The following is a 21143-nucleotide window of genomic DNA, read 5'->3' as shown; positions in this document are numbered from 1 at the left end:
CCAAGGTGGTTGGAAAACTGGCACTAAATTTATCGAAATTCAAAGATAAACAGGCACCTTCAGTCACCTTTTTTTTTTTTTTTTTAAACATGGTTAGTAAAAGACACTTCATCCAGCTCCCACCCTCTGTATTCCACAGTGTATTCACAGGACACTGATGCCTTCTTAGTAATGCCTTTCCTGTGTCATAATTATAAGAGTAAAGTGGTGTTTGGGTGTTTTTTTTGTTTCGTTTTTTTTTGCTGCAAGTTTCAGTGATGTCAGCCTGAGACACACTGCGAAGTATTTCAAAATGCCAGAATATGTAATGTCCCTTTAGAACAAACACAGTAAGTCAAAAATAACCTGAAGTTTAGCTGACCACAAAAAAAGGGGAACCATCTACCAGCTAAGTATGCAAAGGACTGAAGAACAGTGCTCTCTGGAGATTTCCTGCCTACCTCAAAAAATGGTCAAAGGCCATGAACAATGCTCACACCAAAAGGAAGAGCCACTTAGAAGTACAGAAAAATATTCAGTTTACTGTTTAAAGGAATGCAATTAAATAACAATGAGGTGCCTTTACAAAGTTTTTCCTCTATTTTTTCTTTTAAGTAAACTCTAGGGCCAAAGGGAGGCTTGAACTTACAAACCTGAGATGGAGAGTGGCATGCTCTCTACTCACTGAACCAGCCAGGGGCCCCAGTTTTCCCTCTGTTTTAATGACTATACCCAGTGGAGCTAAGGGCACAAAGAAACTAGTTAAAAATACAGCCTTCAATTAGCGATACAGAACTAAGAGGTACGGGGCGCCTGGGTGGCTCAGCCGTTCAGTGTCTGCCTTCGGCTCAGGTCATGATCCCAGAGTCCTGGGATCGAGCCTGGAGCCCAACATCAAGCTCCCTGCTCGGCGGGGAGTCCGCTTCTCCCTCTCACACTCCCCTTGCTTGTGTTCCTCTCTCGCTGTCTCTATCAAATAAATAAAATCTTAAAAAAAAAAAAAAAAAAAAAAAAAAAAAAAGAACAAAAAGGAAAAAAAAAAAAAAAAAAAAAAATGGCCATACCATCATTGCTAAGTAAAATTCCATTTTGTACATCTATCCTGAAAGGTTAATCCATAATGGAAAAGGTTTCTCGCTCTAAATATTCACACTGTTATGTATAGTAGCAAAAAATCAGAAACGTTCCAGTCTTCCAATATTTGGTATATAATGCCTATTCAATAAAATACAAGGCAGATATGAAAACGATAGCTGTGCTAGCTGAAGTCATTCAGAAAGAGCTCATGATTCTAAGTTTAAATAGCAAGATTCAAATTTGGCAGGACAGAATTCCTTAAAAAAATTAAAAATATAACTACCAATTCAGGAATGCCACTTGTGGGTATATACCTGAAAGAACTGAAAGCAGGGTCTCTAAGTCAGATCTGTGCACCCATCTTCACTGCAGCATTATTCACAACAGCCAGGACGTGCAAGCACCCAAATATCCACGGACCGATGAATGGATAAGCAAAATGCGGTATATACATCCAGCAGAATCTTCCATTAAAGGGAGGACATTCCGACAAATGCTACAGCACGGTGAACTTTAAGGTCATTGTGCTAAGTGAAATAAACCAGTCACAAAAAGACAAACACTAATACTGTAGGACTTCACGTGTAAGAACTACCTAGAATAGTCAAATGCATAGAAACAGAAAACAGAATGCCGACTGCCAAGAGTATGGGGGAGGGGAGGGTTGCAGTTTAATGGAGACAAGAGTTTCAGTTTCCATGATGGAGAAGTTCTGGCAACTGGAGACAAGACAATGAAAAGGTACTTAACACCACTGAACACTTAAAAATGGTTTATGTGAACAACAAAACCTGTTTAGATGGCAAATTTTAGGTCAGGTGTATTTTACCACAATTTTTTAAAATGGGATTTAAAAGAATCAGTAGGATTATATGTATGTAAAAAGACAAATGAGGGGCACCTGGCTGGCTCAGTCCATACAGCACGCAACTCCCATCTCGGGGTCATGAGTTCTAGCCCTACAACGGCTATAGAAATTTAAAAAAAAAAAAAAAAATACAAATGAAAAAACTAGGAAACAATTCTGCAAAACAGTATTTGGATTAGGATAATAAGATGATGGACCATTTTCCCCCAAACTATACATGACATGATGCGATTTTTATAGTACTCTTATTTTCAAAAAAACTTCAAAAACCTATTGCTCCAGCTACCCATAAAACCTTAATATCCTGCAAGTAAAAATGACAGTTTTATGAAAAATTACTTATTTCTTTTTAGCACATACAAAACAAAGATGAGAGCCAAATTTTGGACTAAGATCTTGTTCTTCACATGGATGAGAAATGATGAATACAAACTACAAACGAAGTTTTGTTTTTTTTTTTAAGATTTTATTTGAGAGAGAGCTCGAGAGTGAGGGGGGAGGGGCAGTGGCAGAGGGAGCCGCAGACTCCCTGCTGAGCAGGGAGCCCGACGCGGGGAGGAGGGGGGCCTCAATCCTAAGACCCCAAGACCCTGAGATCATGACCTGAGCCTAAGGCAAACACTAAACGGAGCCCCCCAGGCACCCCTAAATTTTTTTTAAAGATTTCTAAGTAATCTCTACACCCAACATGGGGCTCAAACTTACAACCCCGAGATCAAGAGTCACATGCTCCACTAACAGAGACAACCAGGCGCTCTGAGACTACGAACTAAACTTGAGAGCAGGTTTCTATCTGTTTTGTTCACCAAAACCCTAGCACCAGCCGAGCACATTGTGAACATTCCGTGAACATGGGAATTTAGAAAACTACCTTACAATCTTAACACACATGTTGTCTAACCCGCATTAATTTCATGAAAAACACTTTGCTGATTGCATTCTAAAACCTCTTAAATGCAGATCTTCTCAATCCATTCTCCTGATCTCCAATTCCTAAATCCATCCTTCCTCCTCCAATTATCTCACTTTGTTTAGCATCTGGGGAAAAAAAAAAACACTGAGTGCTGCAATATATAATTAGTAAATTATTCTTAGCTGACCGAATGATGCAGCAGCAGTTAGCAATTATAGTCCATAAAATGCATATTACTCTTGCTGTTTTAATACTCTATGAAATAATGAACCCCACTCTCTGTAAACCTGAGGTAGAGTTGCAGTTTGAAATGCCATTAGGACAGTTTTATCCTATCAGCTCATAGGTCAGAAAAAAGGGAAGTTCCCCACACACAAGTTTCATAACCTCAAAATGCTGGTATGCATGACCCAAGACAGGCTGAAAAACTATTCCCAACAGTAAAAGGCAAGTTCCCCTTCACGAAGAAAAATCTTCCCTGGGTGCCTGGCTGGCAACCCATCCATCCATCTGCAGTCACTAAGGATGGAGATTGAAAGCCCTGGCAAGAGTTGGCAGCTCTGCTTTAGCGAACAGCATTGTCCAGCAGAAAACAGAATGTGAGCCACATACATAATTTTAAATTTTCCAGTAGCCACGTCAAGAAACAAACAGGTCTCAGGAAACAAACTGAGGGCTGCTAAAGCGGAGGGGGTGGGGGATGGGGTGGCTGGGTGATGGACACTGGGGAGTATATGTGTTGTGGTGAGTGCTGCATATTGTGTAAGACTGATGAATCACAGACCTGTACCCCTGAACCAAATAATACATTGTATGTTCATAATTTTTTAAAAAGGTAAAAATTAATTTTATTCAAGTCAGCATAACCCAAATATTATTTCAACATGTAAGCAATATTAAACAATCACTCTGATTCACTCTACTTTATATTCTCTTTCCTTTGTCTCGGAAATCCAGTGTGTACTTCATACTTTACAGCACCTCTCAATTCAGGCCAGCCACATTCAAGTGCTCAACAATCAAATGTGACCAGTAACTACCATACTGGGCTGTCCAGTTTTAGAATGACGGTCACTTCTAGGGGCGCCTGAGTGGCACAGCTGGTTAAGCATCCGACTGGGTTTCAGCTCAGGTCATGGTACCATGGGCAGTGAGATCAAGTTGCATCCTCAGCAGGGAGTCTGCTTCAAGAGTCTCTCCCTCTGCCCCTCCCCCCACTTGCGTTTGCGCTCTGTCTAAACCAAATAAACAGATCTAGAATGAATGCTGGTCTCTTCTACTCATAACATTTTTACAAGCATATCACATTTTAATCATTTTTTATGGGCTGGAATATCCTTCCTACTGCATCTCTGGCCCTCTCCTTTAAAAAAAAAATTAAAAATTAACAAGTAAACAAAAACCATTTGTCTAGCCACTGACAGCCAAACCAGAGCTAACTATTAAGAAAAACCTGGAAAACCTCATTCGAAAGAATTTGGTAAACTCTGGTTAGTGGTATTAATATTAACTCTGTTTAATGGATCTCATATCCTTGAGGATGATGAGGGTTCTGTTGGAACACAATCATCTACAGTTTCTGGACAGATGTCAACAGGAAAGTGTGACTTGCTTTACAGGGATACACCTCAGTAAACTTGGCCATCTAAACAGACGTATAGCTTTACCACACTCTACACAATAGAGGTGCTCCCTGAAAAACAACACGTATCAGTTTCCTTTGCACTAAAGGAGCAAGCTCTTTAAAGAAAAATTAGATGTTCTATTTGGTAAGCTTTTAAAAAAATATTATTAAATGGGGGCGCCTGGATGGCTCAGTCAGTGGAGCTTGTGATTCCTAATCTCAGGATTTTGAGTTCGAGCCAGTGCTGGGTGTAGAGATTACTTAAAAATATTTTTTAAATAAATAAATAAAATAGGCACCCCTTCCCTCCTAAAACCCTCTGCTCTCCAGACACCTGGAGAGGCTCAGTTGGTTAAGCATCTGCCTTTGGCTCAGGTCAAGATCTCAGGATACCGGGATCTGAGCCCTGAGCCCCCAATCAGCTCCCTGCTCAGCAGGGAGTCTGCTTCTCCCTCTTCCTCTGCCCCTTCCCCCTGTAGGCACGAACACTCTCTCTCTCTAGTAAATACATAAAATCTTTTAAAAACCCCTCTGCTCTTTCCCTTCATTGCAAAAATAAATTGTTTATAAAATAAATTCAATTATTGAATAAATGAATGACAGGCTTTCTTAAAATGAGGAAATATATGAAGTGAATTATACCTAAACTAGTAATAACACTTAATACCAATCTATTTTTAAATGACAACTAATGCGTAAGACACCGTGGAGGCTTATGGTCTAGGAGAGGGGGAAAAATTGTGTACATTTGTGTATAAAGGAAAACTTACAGTACAAAGCGCTGCGACTTCCATCCAAAATCAGTAGGCTTTCATTCCTCCAAGCACCAACTAAGCACGGAGCATTTATTCTGCGCTCTGTAAACATGGCAGTCTCTGTCCTCATTCAACTAAATATAACAACGTATTATAATTTTTGCTATGAAAGGAAAGAGCAGAGGGCTTTAAGAGGGGAGGGGTACCTACTTCAGAGTGGCGGTTCTGGAAGACTTCTCCAAGGGGACAGGTGAGTTAACATGGGAAGGAGAACGGAAACCAGCAATCCCAGGCCAAGGTTCTGTGATGGGGAATCATGTGAATCTTGAGAGGTAGTGAGGCTAGTATGACTAGAGTCCTCATTACATGCGGTTATTTAAAAGTTGTATCAGAGAGTGAACAAGGAGAGGGCACTGTCACATTGCTAATGCTTGCTTACAACTAAACCTCTTCCTAGGCACTGTACAGAGCTCTTCCATGAGACAAGGATACAAACAGGCCAAGTTAGGCAAGATACATTATATAACAGAGCTCCTTTGCAGGCATCTATCTCCTATCCTATCCTGTCATTTCACCATTGCTTCGGACAGCCCCCGCCTCCCCATAACGGCCTTGAGCCAAATCAGAAGTGAAAAGCAAGCCTCAAACCAGAAACTTTATCAAAAGACAGCTACTTATGTGGGCAGCTGGGGGGAGGGGGCACAAGAGCTGATGCTCAGGGCTAAGAGCTGGGGACCACGCCACATTAGAAAGCATTTGGTCTGCCTCGGTTTTTTTCTCCCAGAAAATGAATGTTTACAGTATGACATGCACTGACTGCCAAAGGAAGTCTAAAAAGAATAAGCACATTATTGGGTATTTTTAGCTTTTCTTTTCATAAATGTTTTGTGTCACTGCTTTCCAAATGAATCCAAATCTTGCAAGTTAGCCAGAAGAAATGGGGTAGAGAATGTATCGTTCATAGAAGAGGGGACTAATTTTCTCTTGAAATTGAGTTAAAAGGAATGTGCCTTTGTGAGTTCTGTTCACACAAACACAAAATTCCAATGGATTAATACGTACTGTGTAAAACCAGAATTTATCAGACATGGAGACAAAATGTGCAAGTCACCGTGCACCAGCCAAAAGGACTGGTGGGAATGTTTGTATTCAATAATATAGGGATCAAAAATTAGAGTAGGAGTTAGTACAGTCAAAATACCTTTGAGGTTGTAAACCATTATTCTCTTACCCCCAGTGGTTTATCGCCAAAGCTTCTAATGGACACACTGAATGAAACAGTGCAACTCATTACTGTTGATTCTAGCAGCAAGACACAGAACCGATCAGCAAGTCAGAAAAACATTTAAATTATAATAAGTACCCACAGGGCGAACTTGAGACCTGTTACATGGAGTCACACAGGCCTGCCTTATTAAACAATTCTGCAGTATAGCTTCTTTAGAAGTGTGAGTGGCTCAGAGACAATTTTAAGAATTCTTGACTATTCGGGGCACCTGGGTGGCTCAATCAATTAAGCGTCTGCCTTTAGTTCGGGTCATGATCCCAAGGTGCTGGGATCCAGTCCTGCATCGGGCTCCCCGCTCAGCAGAGTCCGCTTCTCCCTCTGCCCCTCCCCTCCAGCTCCTACGCCGGCTATCACTTGTTCACTCCCTCTCAAGTGAATAAATAAAATCTTCAAAGACTTCTTAACTATTCTGCTGAAACAAAAAGTGTCTCATTTCCTTATTCCCATTAACTAGCCAAGGTTCAGAAAGAAAAGTGATTACCTTAGCTATGGAGAAAGATATGTTCCAACAGATTAATAATTTTAGTCAATTTCTACTCTTGGAATTCTGAATGTGTAGAAAAGGAAAATTATGAATTACAGAACTCCCCACATTCTTGGTTCTGCATGAAACAACAGGGGATCCACAAGCATGAATTCTGAACACTGTGACGAACATGTATGTGGAATAGGGGGTTGACATTTTAAGAAAATCCTAAATTATAGATGTCTATATTTGCAAAAAGAAAATCGAATTTTAAAATTTAGTTGGGGGGGGCGCCTGAGTGGCTGATTAAGCATCTGACTCTTGATTTCAAGCCATCATCTCAGGGCTGGGAGATGGAGTCCCACGTGGCCTCCCTCTGGGCGTGGAGCCTGGTTAAGATTCTCTCTCCCTCTGCCCTTCATCTCTCCCTGCACACACAGGTGCATGCATTCTCTTTCTCAAATTTTTTTTTGAGAATTAACAAAAAGGAAAGTATGTGGGCCATTCGGTGAATCACTTAACAAGGCCTTACCTTTCATTAAGTTAATTTTCCAGGGGGTTCTTGAGAGAATAAGATAAGGTACATTTGAAAAACCTGTAAGGTTGGGGCGCCTGGGTGGCTCAGTCGTTGAGCGTCTGCCTTTGGCTCAGGGCATGATCCCAGCGTCCTGGGATCGAGCCCCACATCAGGCTTCTCCACTGGGAGCCTGCTTCTTCCTCTCCCACTCCCCCTGCCTGTGTTCCTCTCTTGCTGGCTGTCTCTCTCTCTCTCTGTGTGTGTCAAATCAACAAATAAAAATCTTTAAAAAAAAAAAAAAAAGAAAAGAAAAGAAAAACCTGTAAGGAGCCAATTCTCAACCCAGGAAAGCATTCGTTCATACAACTAATATTCACGGGGCAATCGCTGTGTGTCCGGTACCAGCAAAGGCCCAGGGATACAGCAACAAACATGACATCCAAATGCCACAGAAAAGGCCACCTCTCATTCCTGTTTATATCTTCCAGACAGGTTTTTAAGCTTTTTTTTTTTTTAAAGAGGGTACCACCATAAGGAAGAAAACTAGTATTTTCTTTATATCCATAAGATTTTTGTTTTTTTTTTGGAGACAGAAAGAAGTTGGGCTATGTTCCTTTGCCTGGCAAGAGAAGAGGAGAAAAGAAAATCCTCATCCCCCTCCCCCTTTTTCTCCAACCTGCATTTACCACAAATATCTTGCTCTCTCTGGATATTTTCAAGAGTCCTAGAAACCGAATTTTCCTGGCTTTTTCACCAGGTGGTTCAGCACAAAAAAAACAACAAAAATACTATTATCAGTAATAGATCCTTATGGCAACCTCTCTCTTTCCACCTCTCTAGAGAAGGACCAATTTCACTTTTATGCTTTGTTAGAAACTCTATCTTATTCTTATAATCACCAGCATAATAAAATGAAAAAGGCAGGGCCCTTGGCTGGCTCTTGATCTCAGGGTCCTGAGTTCAAGCCCCACTGGGGGTATAGATAGGTAAAAGAAATGTTCTATACTTAGAATGCCTTGCTTTATATTTGTGAGTTTTACTTCTTCAACTCACAAAGCTCATCAAGAATTTAACACATTCAGTCAATTTAACCAAAATCCCCACAAAAATTCAAACACTTCTGCCACCTGGCAAGTAAGTCCCATAACTCAGCACCTTGCATGTGTTATGTTAGGAGGGGGAACACACAGGCAATAAAGCTTCAGAATATACAGAACAAGCCCTTCAAGCCAAGAACTAGGTCTTACTGTCCTGATTTTCAGTACAATACTACAAACTACATAATGTTAGACTAATTCTAAAAGCTAAATAAGTTACATTATATAATATATATGCTAGATTAATGAATGGAAACCCTGTATGTCTAAACCGGGGGGGGGGAGCTGTTTTATTTTTTAAAGCACTAAAACATTCTCCCCCAATTCTAACCTGGACATTCTGGCTCTTGTGAAGGAGCATTACATACCTGGAGAATCTGAGAACCAGCAAGTTTTCTGGAGAAGAGCCACCTCTGGAATCAACTTCAAACGAACACAACCACCTCTGTTAAGTTCTAGTCAAATCTTGACAGCAATAAGTGGCAGGAGAAAATACGAAGTAGAGAGAGAGGCAGAAGAGGCCAAGAAAGAGAAGAGCCAAGTGAGAGAAGCACAAGGAAAAGCAATTCCTCCCCGACAGAGAGGAAGAATATTTCTGCCTTCCAAACCTCAGCGCAAACTCATGCCATTAAAATACACTCTACCGAAAATAAAGGATCAGTTGCTATGAAGGTTTTTGGACCCCCCACTCCAAAACTCATATGATGAAACCCTAAATGCCAGGAGGTGGGACCTGCGGGAGGTTATGTGGCCTGAGGGCTGCCCCCAGGATGGGATCAGCATCCTTCCAAGAGGAAGAAAGCTAGCCCTTTCTCCATAGGAGGTCACTGCAAGAAGTCAGCGGGCTCCAAGCCAGGAAGCCCAGCCAAGAAGGGGGTCCTTGCCAAAACCCAAGCAACCAGCCGGGCACGTAGATCCACCTCCAGCCTCCAAAACCGTGAGAAATTAAAGTAGTGTTTAAGTCACCGAGTCTATGGTATCTGTTACAGCAGCTTGAGCTAAGCCATCGCTCAAAGTGACTAGTAAATGGTGCAGCCCTAAGCCTTAGAAACAAATAAAGAGGACAGACTACCGCCCCAGAACTTCACTCAGGATTACCTGAATAAAGGGCACTTGACTTCACTCTTGCCTTCACCATCCCCTCTCCCCCTCCTTCTGGTTTGGGAGTTAAGAGGTTGAAAAGACTAGAACTTCCGAATCATAGAAAGAAATCTGACCTCAGAAGTGGTTAAATAAACTTAAAAGGTCTGGCGAGGAAACCCTGACACATACTCCGTCCTCACCTCTCGTATAACTCATCATCCGGCCCTGAACGATTTTCCTTGCCTCCAGTCTCCAGGACCGAGTCTAATAGCAACGGTTTGGTGAGCGCCTGTTGTTGAAGAGCAACAAATTTGTTCCATTACAGCCTTCACTAATCTGATGTGAGCACGGCTGGGTTGGCAGGGCTTCCTGGTGTGCCTCCCAGGGCCAGGAGGCCGCGGGTTCACGCACGGGACTGAGTAGTCCACCCCAAGTGGCCCGTTTCGGGAAAGCCTTCCAGGAAAACACGGTCCGGGCAGGAGAAACCGGCCCAAGCTCCCTTCCCATCTTTTCCCAAGTCATACTTCCCATGGCATGCCTCCTCCAAAAAAGGAAGAAACCGGCCTAAGGCTCAGCTCACGCCGGCTGGTATTTACCTAGCACCGGAACTTGTTTGCAAAACACTGAAGGCACTCATAAACTTGACTTTGCAGGACACGCACAACCTTGACTCCCGAAACCAAGATCTAGAGAGCGCCTGCTATCGTCCCCGCCCCCCACCACCAAGGTGCTTGGACCCGGAAGGTAGAGGAGGCCAGGTCACCAACGCCACCCCTGGCTATTACAGGGCCCCCAAGCCACTCTGGGCCTCACTGCCCACTGAACCGACGCCCAGTGGAGGCCGGAGGCAAGGCCCCCGACCACCGACTGCCCCAGCAGAGAGGAAACGCCGGGAGTGGCCAGGGACGCCTCCACGCTCTCAGAACTGCTCTCCGAAGCAGGGCCGCAGAGGCCATCTGGCGCGGAAGGCAGAAGCGGGCCCTCGGTCTCCTACCCTTCCACCTCCTTCCCTCGCCCTGGCCGCCCCCCGCGCACGTCCGCACGCCCACGTGCACGACCTCCAAGCACGACCCCCGGATGCCAAAAGGCAGAAGCCCCTTCTCGGCCGCCCCCCTCCTCCTCCCCGCGGGCATACCCGGCGCGCCCCACAGATACACGTGGATTCGGGGATCCCGGGAGCTACGAGCGCCGGCTGCGGCGCCCTCCGCGCGTGCCACTCACTTCCTGGCCGGCGCGGGGCTTGCCCTGGGGCGCTCTCCTGAAAAAGGAGGTCCTGGCGGTGAAGAAGAAGTCCTCGGCGTCCTCCTCCAGGCTGCTGTAGCCGCTGCTCATGCTGCTGGCCCCGTCGCGCGTGGGCCGCCTCCCCGGGGCGCAGGCGGCCAGGCAGGGGGTGCCGCGCCCGCCCGCCCCGCGAGGTTCCGCGCGCGGCCCCGAGCCGCCGGCGGGCCGTCCTGCTGCAGCTACGGCCGCCGCTCACCCCGGCCCTCCCGGCCCCTCCTGCCGCCTCCCCGCCGAGCTCCGGGCGCGGCTTTAGCCTCGGAGCGCCTCGCGACCCCGCCTCCCGGGGCCCCGCCTCCCCCGTGTGCCCCTCCCCGGGAGGCTAGGGGCTGTGCCCAAGCGGTCCGGGCACTCCCCGCTTGGCCGCAGGTGGGGGTGGTGCGGCCGGCCCTCCCAGGCGCCTGCCCTTTCCCAGCGGTGTCTGTGCAACCCAGAACGCCCACTTCGACGACTGCGTCTGGCCGGGCTGTGCCCTGGGGCGCTTCCCCAACCTCCCGGAAACTGCCAAGTCCTCTGTGATCCGGCTACCCGCCCCCCACTCGGCTAGCTCGGGTTTTGGGGAGGACCCGAACAGAGCTGGGAACTTTCGCTGCTGTCCCCGCCCTGCTTGCCCCTCCCGGGGTCTAGCGGGCGGCAGTGGAGATTGCCCCGCCGGGGAGCCCCCAACCCGTCGGGCCTCTGGCAGCCGTTTCGCCTCGTCCTGAACCCCAGCATCTCGCCGCTCCAAAAGGGTTAAAAGTTAGCGGAGAGGAGTGGGGAGGTAACAACTGGGTAGAGTTTATTCAAATGAAAACATCCTTTATGGTAATTGAGTTGAGCTTGGGTCTTCCCTCTCGCCTCTCTAGGGAAGGTTCGTTGTCAGATAAGGACGGCCAAGGTCGTCAAGATCTTAAGAGGCTCCTTGGTGAGGGGAGTGGGGGGTGAATTCGTTCTATGGTTCAAGTACTTATTAATTAAATGTGCGTTTTCTTTGGCCCCTCCCACAGTCCTACAAGGCATGGCTTCTGTGTCAGGGTGATGGGTTCAGGGAATTCTATTCACCTTCCTACCAAAAAAAAAAAAAAAAATCCATATTTTCTGAAATCCTTCCAGTGAGTTATCCTCTTTTAGAATGCAAAATTTTCTTGCAAGCCGCCTGTGGGTACCAGTCATTTACACCTTGGTGTTACTGAACTGATTTAAATCATACAAGTTTCCCTGCAGAGATCCTGACTGAAAGGTTGATTTGAAACTTCACCGCCACCGCTGTGGTGAGCAGTCTTTCATTAAAAGAGGAAGAGAAGGGTTAGAAAAGAGAATTTTCACCCATTATCGCTGAACTTTCTATGCAAGAAAGATAGATAATGCATATTTCCTTTAATCCTCAAAACAACTCTAAAGTAGTTAGTACTAATTTATGCTCATTTTACACCCAGAGCAGCTGAGGTTTAAAGAGGAAAGTAGCTGTAGGTGGTACGGCTGGGGCCATTCTGATTTGCTTTCTGTTTATCTGAAGGTCTACAGAGACCCTTCTAGGTCCTTTGCTTGGTCCCCAGTCAGCTGTGCTAGATTATGGCTAGCGGAGCGGAGAGCTGGCTCTTGAGTCAACCTACCCCCAGGCAGGAGGAAGGCTTGCAAACCTGCTCCATCCTCAGGCTTGCACATCCAGCTTGCAAAGGGGTGCATTACCCTAAGTGATTCACAACTCCAAGAGGCAGGCCTCAGAGTTAACAGTCCATTTTAAACATAGTGCAACATTAATGCCTTCTTCCCAGCCACACAGCTACTGAATATTAGAAACTAGGAATTCTAGCTCCATATTGTTTTACCCAGTCTAAACTGACGGCTGGTGCCATGTACATAACCTATTGTAAGAGAATAAGACGATTTACTTACTTTATGAAAGATTTTTGTCATTTGGTTTCTGTTATTACATTAACTTAATCTTTATTAAATACCTCCAATTTAAGAGTAATGTATAGAAAAAAAGGGTAATGTACAGGTTAAAGATTTTAAGTTAACTTGTTTTATTGTGGATGGGAAGAGAGAAATAACCCAACCTGAGCTAATTAGTTTCTGAGTACTTGCAAGAAAAATATTAAAGGAAAAATACATTAAAGTGTTTCATGGCGAGCCTGGGTGGCTCAGTCTGCCTTCAGCTCAGGTCATTGATCCCAGGATCCTGGGATTGAGTCCCATATTGGACTCCCTGCTTAGTGGGGAGTCTGCTTCTCCCTCTATACCTATACCTTGTGCTCCCTTTCTCTCTCTTATTCTTGCTCTCAAATAAATAAATAACTCTTTTAAAAAAATTAAAGTGTTTTGTGATCCACCATACCATAAAAAGGATTTTTTTATGTTATTTTTTAAGTTCCAAAGGACTACATGTTTATTTCTGTCAGCACACCATCAGAATCAGTTTTACAAAAAGGCATAATTGAATAATGAAGCAGAAGTGCTTTTAAGCAACAAAAAATTGAAAAAGGAAGAAAGAATTGGCATTTTGTTTCCCAAAAGCGGCATAATCATATTTCTACATTTTTCTGATAGTATTTTTTTTTAAGATTTTTTTTTTATTTATTAATTTGACAGAGATAGAGACAGCCAGCGAGAGAGGGAACACAAGCAGGGGGAGTGGGAGAGGAAGAAGCAGGCTCATAGCGGAGGAGCCTGATGTGGGGCTCGATCCCAGAACGCCGAGTTCAGCCGAAGGCAGACGCTTAACTGCTGTGCCACCCAGGCGCCCCTCTGATAGTATTCTTGATTAAAAAATATATTAAAATTTGGTTCATGAAATTAGTATTTGTAAAAATTCAAAATGTCACATTAAGCAACTAGACATTTTTACCATTTAAAATTCAAGGAAGGGGGTGGAATAAATAAAATGTGTGCAACCAAGTTCAGTTTTGAAAGAACTTACTATCAAACACAATAAGATTTATAAGGGGACTCCATTATCCTAAATGTTCCAGTGACGTAAGATCCTAATGATTTAAATTTATAGCCTAGTAACCTTTTATTTCCATGTTAATCGGGGGAATATATTTAAAACTCAGTAAATATATGCAAAAATTATAAACACACAAATGTTTTGTAATTTTATTTATTTTTAAAGATTTTATTAATTTATTTGACAGAGACAGAGAGAGAGAGACAGCCAGCGAGAGAGGGAACACAAGCAGGGAGAGTGGGAGAGGAAGAAGCAGGCTTCCCAGTGGAGCAGGGAGCCCAATGCTGGGCTCCATCCCAGGACTCTGGGATTAGGCCCTGAATGACTGCGACACCCAGGCACCCCTGTTTTGTAATTTTAATCATCCTGTACATCAAATCGGTTTCCTTGAATCAATGTAAAAGGAGAGGCTTTAGTAACAGTTTAACCCTTCTTGCTCACCCAATAAAACCCTCCAGGAGAGGAATGCCTGGCTGGCTCAGTCAGTAGAGCATGCGACTCTTGATCTCAGGGGTTGCAAGTTTAAACCCCACAATTGGGTTAGAACTTACTAAAAAACAAAAAAAACAAAAAAAAACAAAAAAAGGGAAAAATAATCCTATACATGTGATTATAAGTTTAAATCATTATTTAGATTCTTTAAGCACTATATATCCATAGTAGAAACTCAAATATCAATATAGAAAAAAAATGTTCAGCACAGCTCACCCTTTAACTAAACATATTTAAAAGTAATTTTTTTCTTTTGTAAACTTGTCCTAACAAAGCACAAGATCACAAAGGAAAAGATTTGTAGATTTGCGTAAATTTTTAAATATTTTTAACACACATAATGGTAAAAACAGGCGAAAAAAAATGAGGGAAATATTTGCCCTATAACTGATATCTTTACAATACAAAGAGCTCATACAAATCAATAAAAACTTTGAACTAATAGGAAAATAAGCAAAGGACATGACAATCAGTTTATAAAAGAAAAAACAGAAGTAACTTATCAGTCTTTTGTACATTAAAATTTTCACTCAGTAGGGGCTCCTGGGTGGCTCAGTCCCTTAAGTGTCTGCCTTCAGCTGAGGTCATGATCCGGGTCTTGGGGTCTTGCGGTCTTGGGATCAAGCCCCCTCAGCAGGCTTCCTGCTCAGCAGGGATTCTGATTCTCCCTCTCCCTCTGGCCCTCCCCTGGCTGGGGCTCTCTCTCTCACACTGCTCTCTCGATTTTATTTATTTATTTGAACGAGAGACCATGAGAGAGAGAGATCACGAGAAGGGGGTAGGGGCAGAGGGAGAAGCAGACTCCCCACTGAGCAGGGAGCCGGATGCAGGACTCCATCCCAGGACTCTGGGATCATAACCTGAGCCAAAGGCAAATGCTTAACCAACTGAGCCACCCAGGCACCCAAATAAATAAATAAAATCTTAAAATAAAAATAAAGGGGCGCCTGGGTGGCTCAGTCATTAAGCGTCTGCCTTCAGCTCAGGGCGTGATCCCAGGGTCCTGGGATTGAGCCCGGCATCAGGCTTCACCACTGGGAGCCTGCTTCTTCCTCTCCCACTCCCCCTGCTTGTGTTCCCTCACTCGCTGGCTGTCTCTCTCTCTCTGTCAAATAAATAAATAAAATATTTTTTTAAAAATGAAATAAAATAAAAACAAAAATAATAAAATGTTCACTTAGACAACAAATATTTAATGAGCACATACTCTCTCCCAAACACTGACCTCAACACAAAGGCTACATCACTGGACAAAACAGACAAAAATTTTTGTCCCAGTAGAGCATATGTTTTAGCGTGGGTTAGAGAGAGACAGGCAAAACAAAGAAGACAATTACATAGTGTGTTCGAAGGTAATAAGTACTCTCACATAAATGATGGAAGAAAGATAAAGAATGTTTTATATAGACTTGTTATTTAAGCTCTCACTGAGAAAGTCACTTTCCAGCAAAGATGTGTAGGAAGTAAGGGAACTGGCCATGAAGATATTGAAAATATTTCAGTCAAAGAGAACAGCAAGTATGAAGGCCTTGAGGTAGGAATGTGCTGGCATATTTGAATAAGAGCAAAGAAGCCAGTGTGTCTGGGTAGGTGAGTGGAAGAGAAAGTTGTAGGAATTTCAGGACAAAGGTAACAGGGAAAGAAAGCTTACTGTTCCTGTAATGCCATAAGAACACTTATAGGATGTTATGGGATCGAGCCCCACATCAGGCTCTTCCTCTATGAGCCTGCTTCTTCCTCTCCCACTCCCCCTGCTTGTGTTCCCTCTCTCGCTGGCTGTCTCTATCTCTGTCAAATAAATAATAAAATCTTTAAAAAAAAAAAAAGAAAGAACACTTATAGGAGCTTTGATTTTGTTTTTTACTCTGAGATGAATAATGACTGGAGATTTTGAGCAAACAAATGGCATTATCTGACTTACATTTTTTTTTTTAAAGATTTTTATTTATTTATTCGACAGAGATAGAGACAGCCAGCGAGAGAGGGAACACAAGCCAGGGGGAGTGGGAGAGGAAGAAGCAGGCTCATAGGAAGAGCCTGATGTGGGGCTCGATCCCATAATGCCGGGATCACGCCCTGAGCCAAAGGCAGACGCTCAACCGCTGTGCCACCCAGGCGCCCCTGACTTACATTTTTTTTTAGTAAGATTTTACTTATTTGACAGAGAGAGCGAGCACAAGCAGGGGGAGTGGCAGGCAGAGGGAGAAGCAGGCTCCCCGCCAAGCAATGAGCCTGAGACAGGACTCAATCCCAGGTCCCTGGGATCATGACCTGAACTGAAGGCAGACACTTAACTGACTGAGCCACCCAGGCACTCCTTGACTTACTTTTTTAAAGGACTCCTTTGATCGCTGGGTGGAGAATACACTGTTATGGGTTATGGAAACTCAAGCAAATGAAAACAAGGTGCATTTTCCACTCACGAAATTGTCAAGTTCGCGGGGCACCAGGGTGGCTCAGTTGGTTAAGCATCTGCCTTCAGCTCAGGTCATGATCTGCGGGGAGTCTGCTTCTCCCTCTCACACTCTCCCTGCTTGTGCTCTTGATCTCTCTCTCTCTCCCTCTCTCTCTCAAATAAATGAATAAAATCTTGAAAGAAAGAAAAAGAAAGAAAGAAAGAAAGAAAGAAAAGAAAGAAAGAAAGAGTCAAGGTTTGGGGTTTTTTTTTGATATTTTTCTTTTTTTAAGTAAGTTCTATGCCCCATGTGGTGCTTGAACTCATGACTCAGGACCCTGAGATCAAGAATCGCTTGTTCTACCCACTGAACCAACAGGTGCCCCTGAAATTGGCAAGTTTTTTTTTTTTTAAGATTTTATTTGAGAGAGAGAGAGTGCAAGTATTTTTTAAAGCAGGTCATAAAACAACCTGAGTAATATGATTACATTTGCATAACTATAATTGTAGGTAATATTCTTAAGATACGCCAAGAACTAATATAATTTATCAGGGAGATTTATCATAAAGATCTCACTGACAGATAATTTACTTTGATACCTATATCATACAGAAAAGCATAGCCTTGGAGGTCAGGCCAACCTGAGTGTAAATGATAACATTGTCACTTAACTCTTCCTTGACATTTAAAAATGTATTTAGCTTATCTGTGCCTCAGATTCATCATGAGTGAAATAGGAATAACAATGCTCCATTTTAGAGCACCTGGGTGTCTCAGTTGGTTAAGCGTCTGCCTTCAGCTCAGGTCATGATCCCAGGGGCCTGGGATGGAGCCAGCATCAGGCTCCCAGCTCAGTGGGGAGTCCGCTTCTCCCGCTCCCTCTGTCCCTCCTTCCCACTCATGCTCTCTCTCTCATTTGCTCTCCCTCTCAAGTAAATAAAGAAAATCTTTTTAAAAAGCCCCTTTGCATAGAACAGGCCCAAGCAAATATCAGGCTTTCTTGCCCCAGATATTAGACCTTGTTGCATATTCAACATCTATCACCCACTTCCTTATTAACCACACAAGGACCCTAGTTCAGAAATCCTCCCCTCTCAGGCAATGAGGTCCAATCCCAGCTCAGGAGTAAGGCCTGACTTCACTCAGTTACAGTGGTCCCATGACACCTGCTGGGGATTGCTTTAGGTGTGAGCAGGTCTCACAGCCATTAAGACATTGAGACCTGATGGAACGTTGTCCGGGTGGCTTTGGAAAAAGTTTCCTCACCTTAAAAAGAGACAAACAAACAAACAAACAAATAAATACTTTCCCTTCTTGCACTGGACATTGTCATGCCTAAATGTGGTACCTGGGAATTCTGTAGCTACTCTATACACAAAATTGAAGGCTCAAAGCAGGATGAAGGAAAGAACTGACATGGGTCTTTGAATTATCCAACTCTGAAGCTACCGTAGTTAGGACTCCTTGTTACCGTGTATTTTCTTTATTGTCTAAGCCAGGTGAGTCAGCTCATATCATCCTTATTGTTTCTGTCATTTCTTTATTTTTACTGCTGGAAACATCCCTCTCATATTTCTGCCAAGTTCTATTCTTCTCCATCAGCGTTGGGTGGAATCAGTGGAGGCACAGAGAGAATCAGAAATAAGATTTTCAAAATGATGTTTCACCTGGGTGACTCAGTCAGTTAGGTGTCTGCCTTCGGCTCAGGTCATGATCTCCTGGGTCCTGGGATCAAGCCCCACGTTGGGCTCTCTGCTCAGCGGGGAGTCTGCTTCTCTCTCTCTCTCTCAAATAAATAAATAAAATCTTAAAAAAAAAGATTTCAAAATGATAACAAAATTATTCCCCTGAAAATAATTTAGAAAATTCATTTCAACCAACAAACGCATCACAAAGGGTTGGTCTTTAAAATGGCCTTAAAGAAGAAAAAGAAATGTGTTAAAATTTCTCTCAAAAATTCTGTGATAAAGATGATCGAAGTTGGTTACTTCAGGACTGGTACTTGGAAAATATGCAGTGGGTAGCTAGTGTCTCTTCTGCTTGGTCAGAAACAGTGCCTGTAGCATCAACTATCACTCTGGTTACTTCCATTTTGTTCATGACAGCAACAGAAATAAACAATATAATACCTGGAAGGCAGTGTGTTTCATGGTTAAAGATATGGGCTTAGAAACTGCTAGGGATACCTGGCTGGCTCAGTGGGTGGAGCTTGTGACTCCTGACCTTGGGGTCCTGAGTTCAAGCACCATGTTGGGCATAGAGCTTACATTAAAAAGAAAAAGAAATCAGACCACTACGTTGAAACGTAGGCTAACACGGTGTGACCCACAGCAAATTGTCTAACCAGCTTAAGCCTTAGTTCAGAGTCTAGAGGGTGGGGAGGTAACCACACGTTTCATGTCTGTGTCCAAGTAGATTTCATCTTAGAGAAGCTTCTGCACCCCTCATTACCCTGATAAGAACTGGCCAAGGAAAAGCACCTACCTGGTGAAAAAGTCCTTCATCATTCAGATACTTAATCATGTTACCTAATACCTCAGACCCTGGAAGCCCTTGACCTTAACACTCTCATTAAATGATAATTGCCTGGCTCCACACAAAGATAAAAAGGCAAAAGACAGAGGTGGGAAGACTACACCCTAAATTTGGGAGAGAAAGGGGAAGAAGAATGGGGAGAAATTTCTAACTGGAGCTGTGGCATTTTATTTCATTAAAAAGAAGAAGGATGAAAACAAATATGGCAAAATGTTGATGTGTATTTTATATGAGTATTGGAAACTTTTTTTTGCAGTATTGTCTGTATTTTTTATATGCTTTGACTATTTCTTAATTTTATAATAGTAAAAGAAAACCAAAGGACATATAAAAACTGCAATTTTCTGAATAATTACATTCTTTAAAAAATAATTACATTTTTGGATGCCTGGGTGGCTCAGTGGGTTAAGTGACCGACTCTTGATGTTGGCTTGGGTCATGATCTCAGGGTCCTGGGACAGGCCTCTTGTCAGGCTGTGGGCTCAGTGTGGCCTCCGCTTGGGATTCTCTCTCTCCCTCTCCCTCTGCCACTCCCCCCAAAGAAAACACTAACAGTGAATCATTTTGGCAAACATACAGGACTTTCAAAGGGCATTTGAAACTGAAACTTAATTCGGTGGGTTGTTCCTCAAATAATTGGGAATTTTACGGAGTAAACACACTTTGCCTTCTTTAAAGTATTAGCTTATTCATATCCAATGAAAGAAATGCTATAGGACAAAAACTGAAGCAATTGCTGTTGTGGTTTTAAATTTCTAAGACATTATTCCTAAAGAGGATCCCTCAATAAGGAAAAAAATAATTATAAATTCATTGAACAGTTACTGAGCTCTTGCTGTGTGCGAGATCCTGAGTGCTTGGTCCGCATTAACGCGCTGACTTCTCACAACAGCCTTCCCTGCTGAGAGAGAAGCATGCAGTACCCAGCAAAGCTACCACAGGGCGAAGCTGCCTTAGCTCCTAAACTCTCCTGCCTAACCAGTGCACTACATGCCTTCGGGGCTCAACCAGACTAGAAAGGGAGTAGAGTCAGACCGTCTCAGAGAAAAACCAGGTTTCTGTCAGTCAGAAATAATTTGCAGTGAATTAATTTTAATAGTGTATTTGTGTGAGAGAGAGATTTGCTATTTGAACTTTGAAATGAAGAGGATTATTTTTTATTCAATTGACCGGGACAGTGAATTTCCAATATTTATTTTCATCAGTCCTTCCGACTAATTTAAGTCCCCACGCTACCCTCAGCTTCTGCTAAAGGCTTAGTAGCTCTCTATGCCTTATTTTGAATATAAGAAGGGAGAACCTGCATTCATTTTGCCACGGAGTAGTCACCATTATTTTTTTTAAGATTTTTTTCTTTAAAGTGATCTCTACCCCAAATGTGGGGCTTGAACTCATGACCCTGAGATCAAGAGTCACTTGTGCCACTGACTGAGTCAGCCAGGAGCCCTGAGTAGTCACCATTATTATGGCCAGTTCCCATTGGCCTTACCTCTTTGCAGGGGCATTTAAAAACAGAGCCTGTGCCTGGGGGATTAATACTATCTTGGAGATGAAGAGTCACTGTCCACGACTGGGATAGGTCTTGTCAGGTATGGCCCCTCTGTAGACATGTTCATTTTGTAACTTATGAGGAATAACAGGCATTATTTTGGCAAGTTTTGCTTGAGATTTCATTAATCTCAGGAGGCTGGGAGGTAGAGAAAAGAATGAAGAAATAAAGAGTGTTCTGTGGCTAAATACGGACCATTCATCCCAAATACAAGACAGAAATCTGATGACCCTTTTTCAGTTAAGTAGTACCTATACCCAGAGCCCAAGGCATCTGACTTTGAAATCTGTGTCTTAA

General features: G+C 43.3%; 1 protein-coding gene across 1 annotated transcript in view; it reads right to left on the bottom strand.

The window, feature by feature from the left end:
* RASSF3 (Ras association domain family member 3) overlaps positions 1-11136 on the bottom strand; it is a 68750-nt gene extending 57614 nt beyond the window's left edge. The window contains exon 1 of the mRNA XM_034643477.1: positions 10889-11136. Within this exon, the coding sequence (XP_034499368.1) occupies positions 10889-10999 (111 nt within the window). The 5' untranslated portion in view covers positions 11000-11136. The remainder of the gene's footprint in view (positions 1-10888) is intronic.
* Positions 11137-21143: the final 10007 nt, after the last annotated feature.

The sequence above is a fragment of the Ailuropoda melanoleuca genome, chromosome 15 (assembly GCF_002007445.2).
Source record: "Ailuropoda melanoleuca isolate Jingjing chromosome 15, ASM200744v2, whole genome shotgun sequence".
In the NCBI taxonomy this organism is placed as follows: Eukaryota; Metazoa; Chordata; class Mammalia; order Carnivora; family Ursidae; genus Ailuropoda; species Ailuropoda melanoleuca.
Note: the sequence above shows the minus strand (reverse complement) of the source record. Positions and strands in the feature narration are given on the sequence as shown.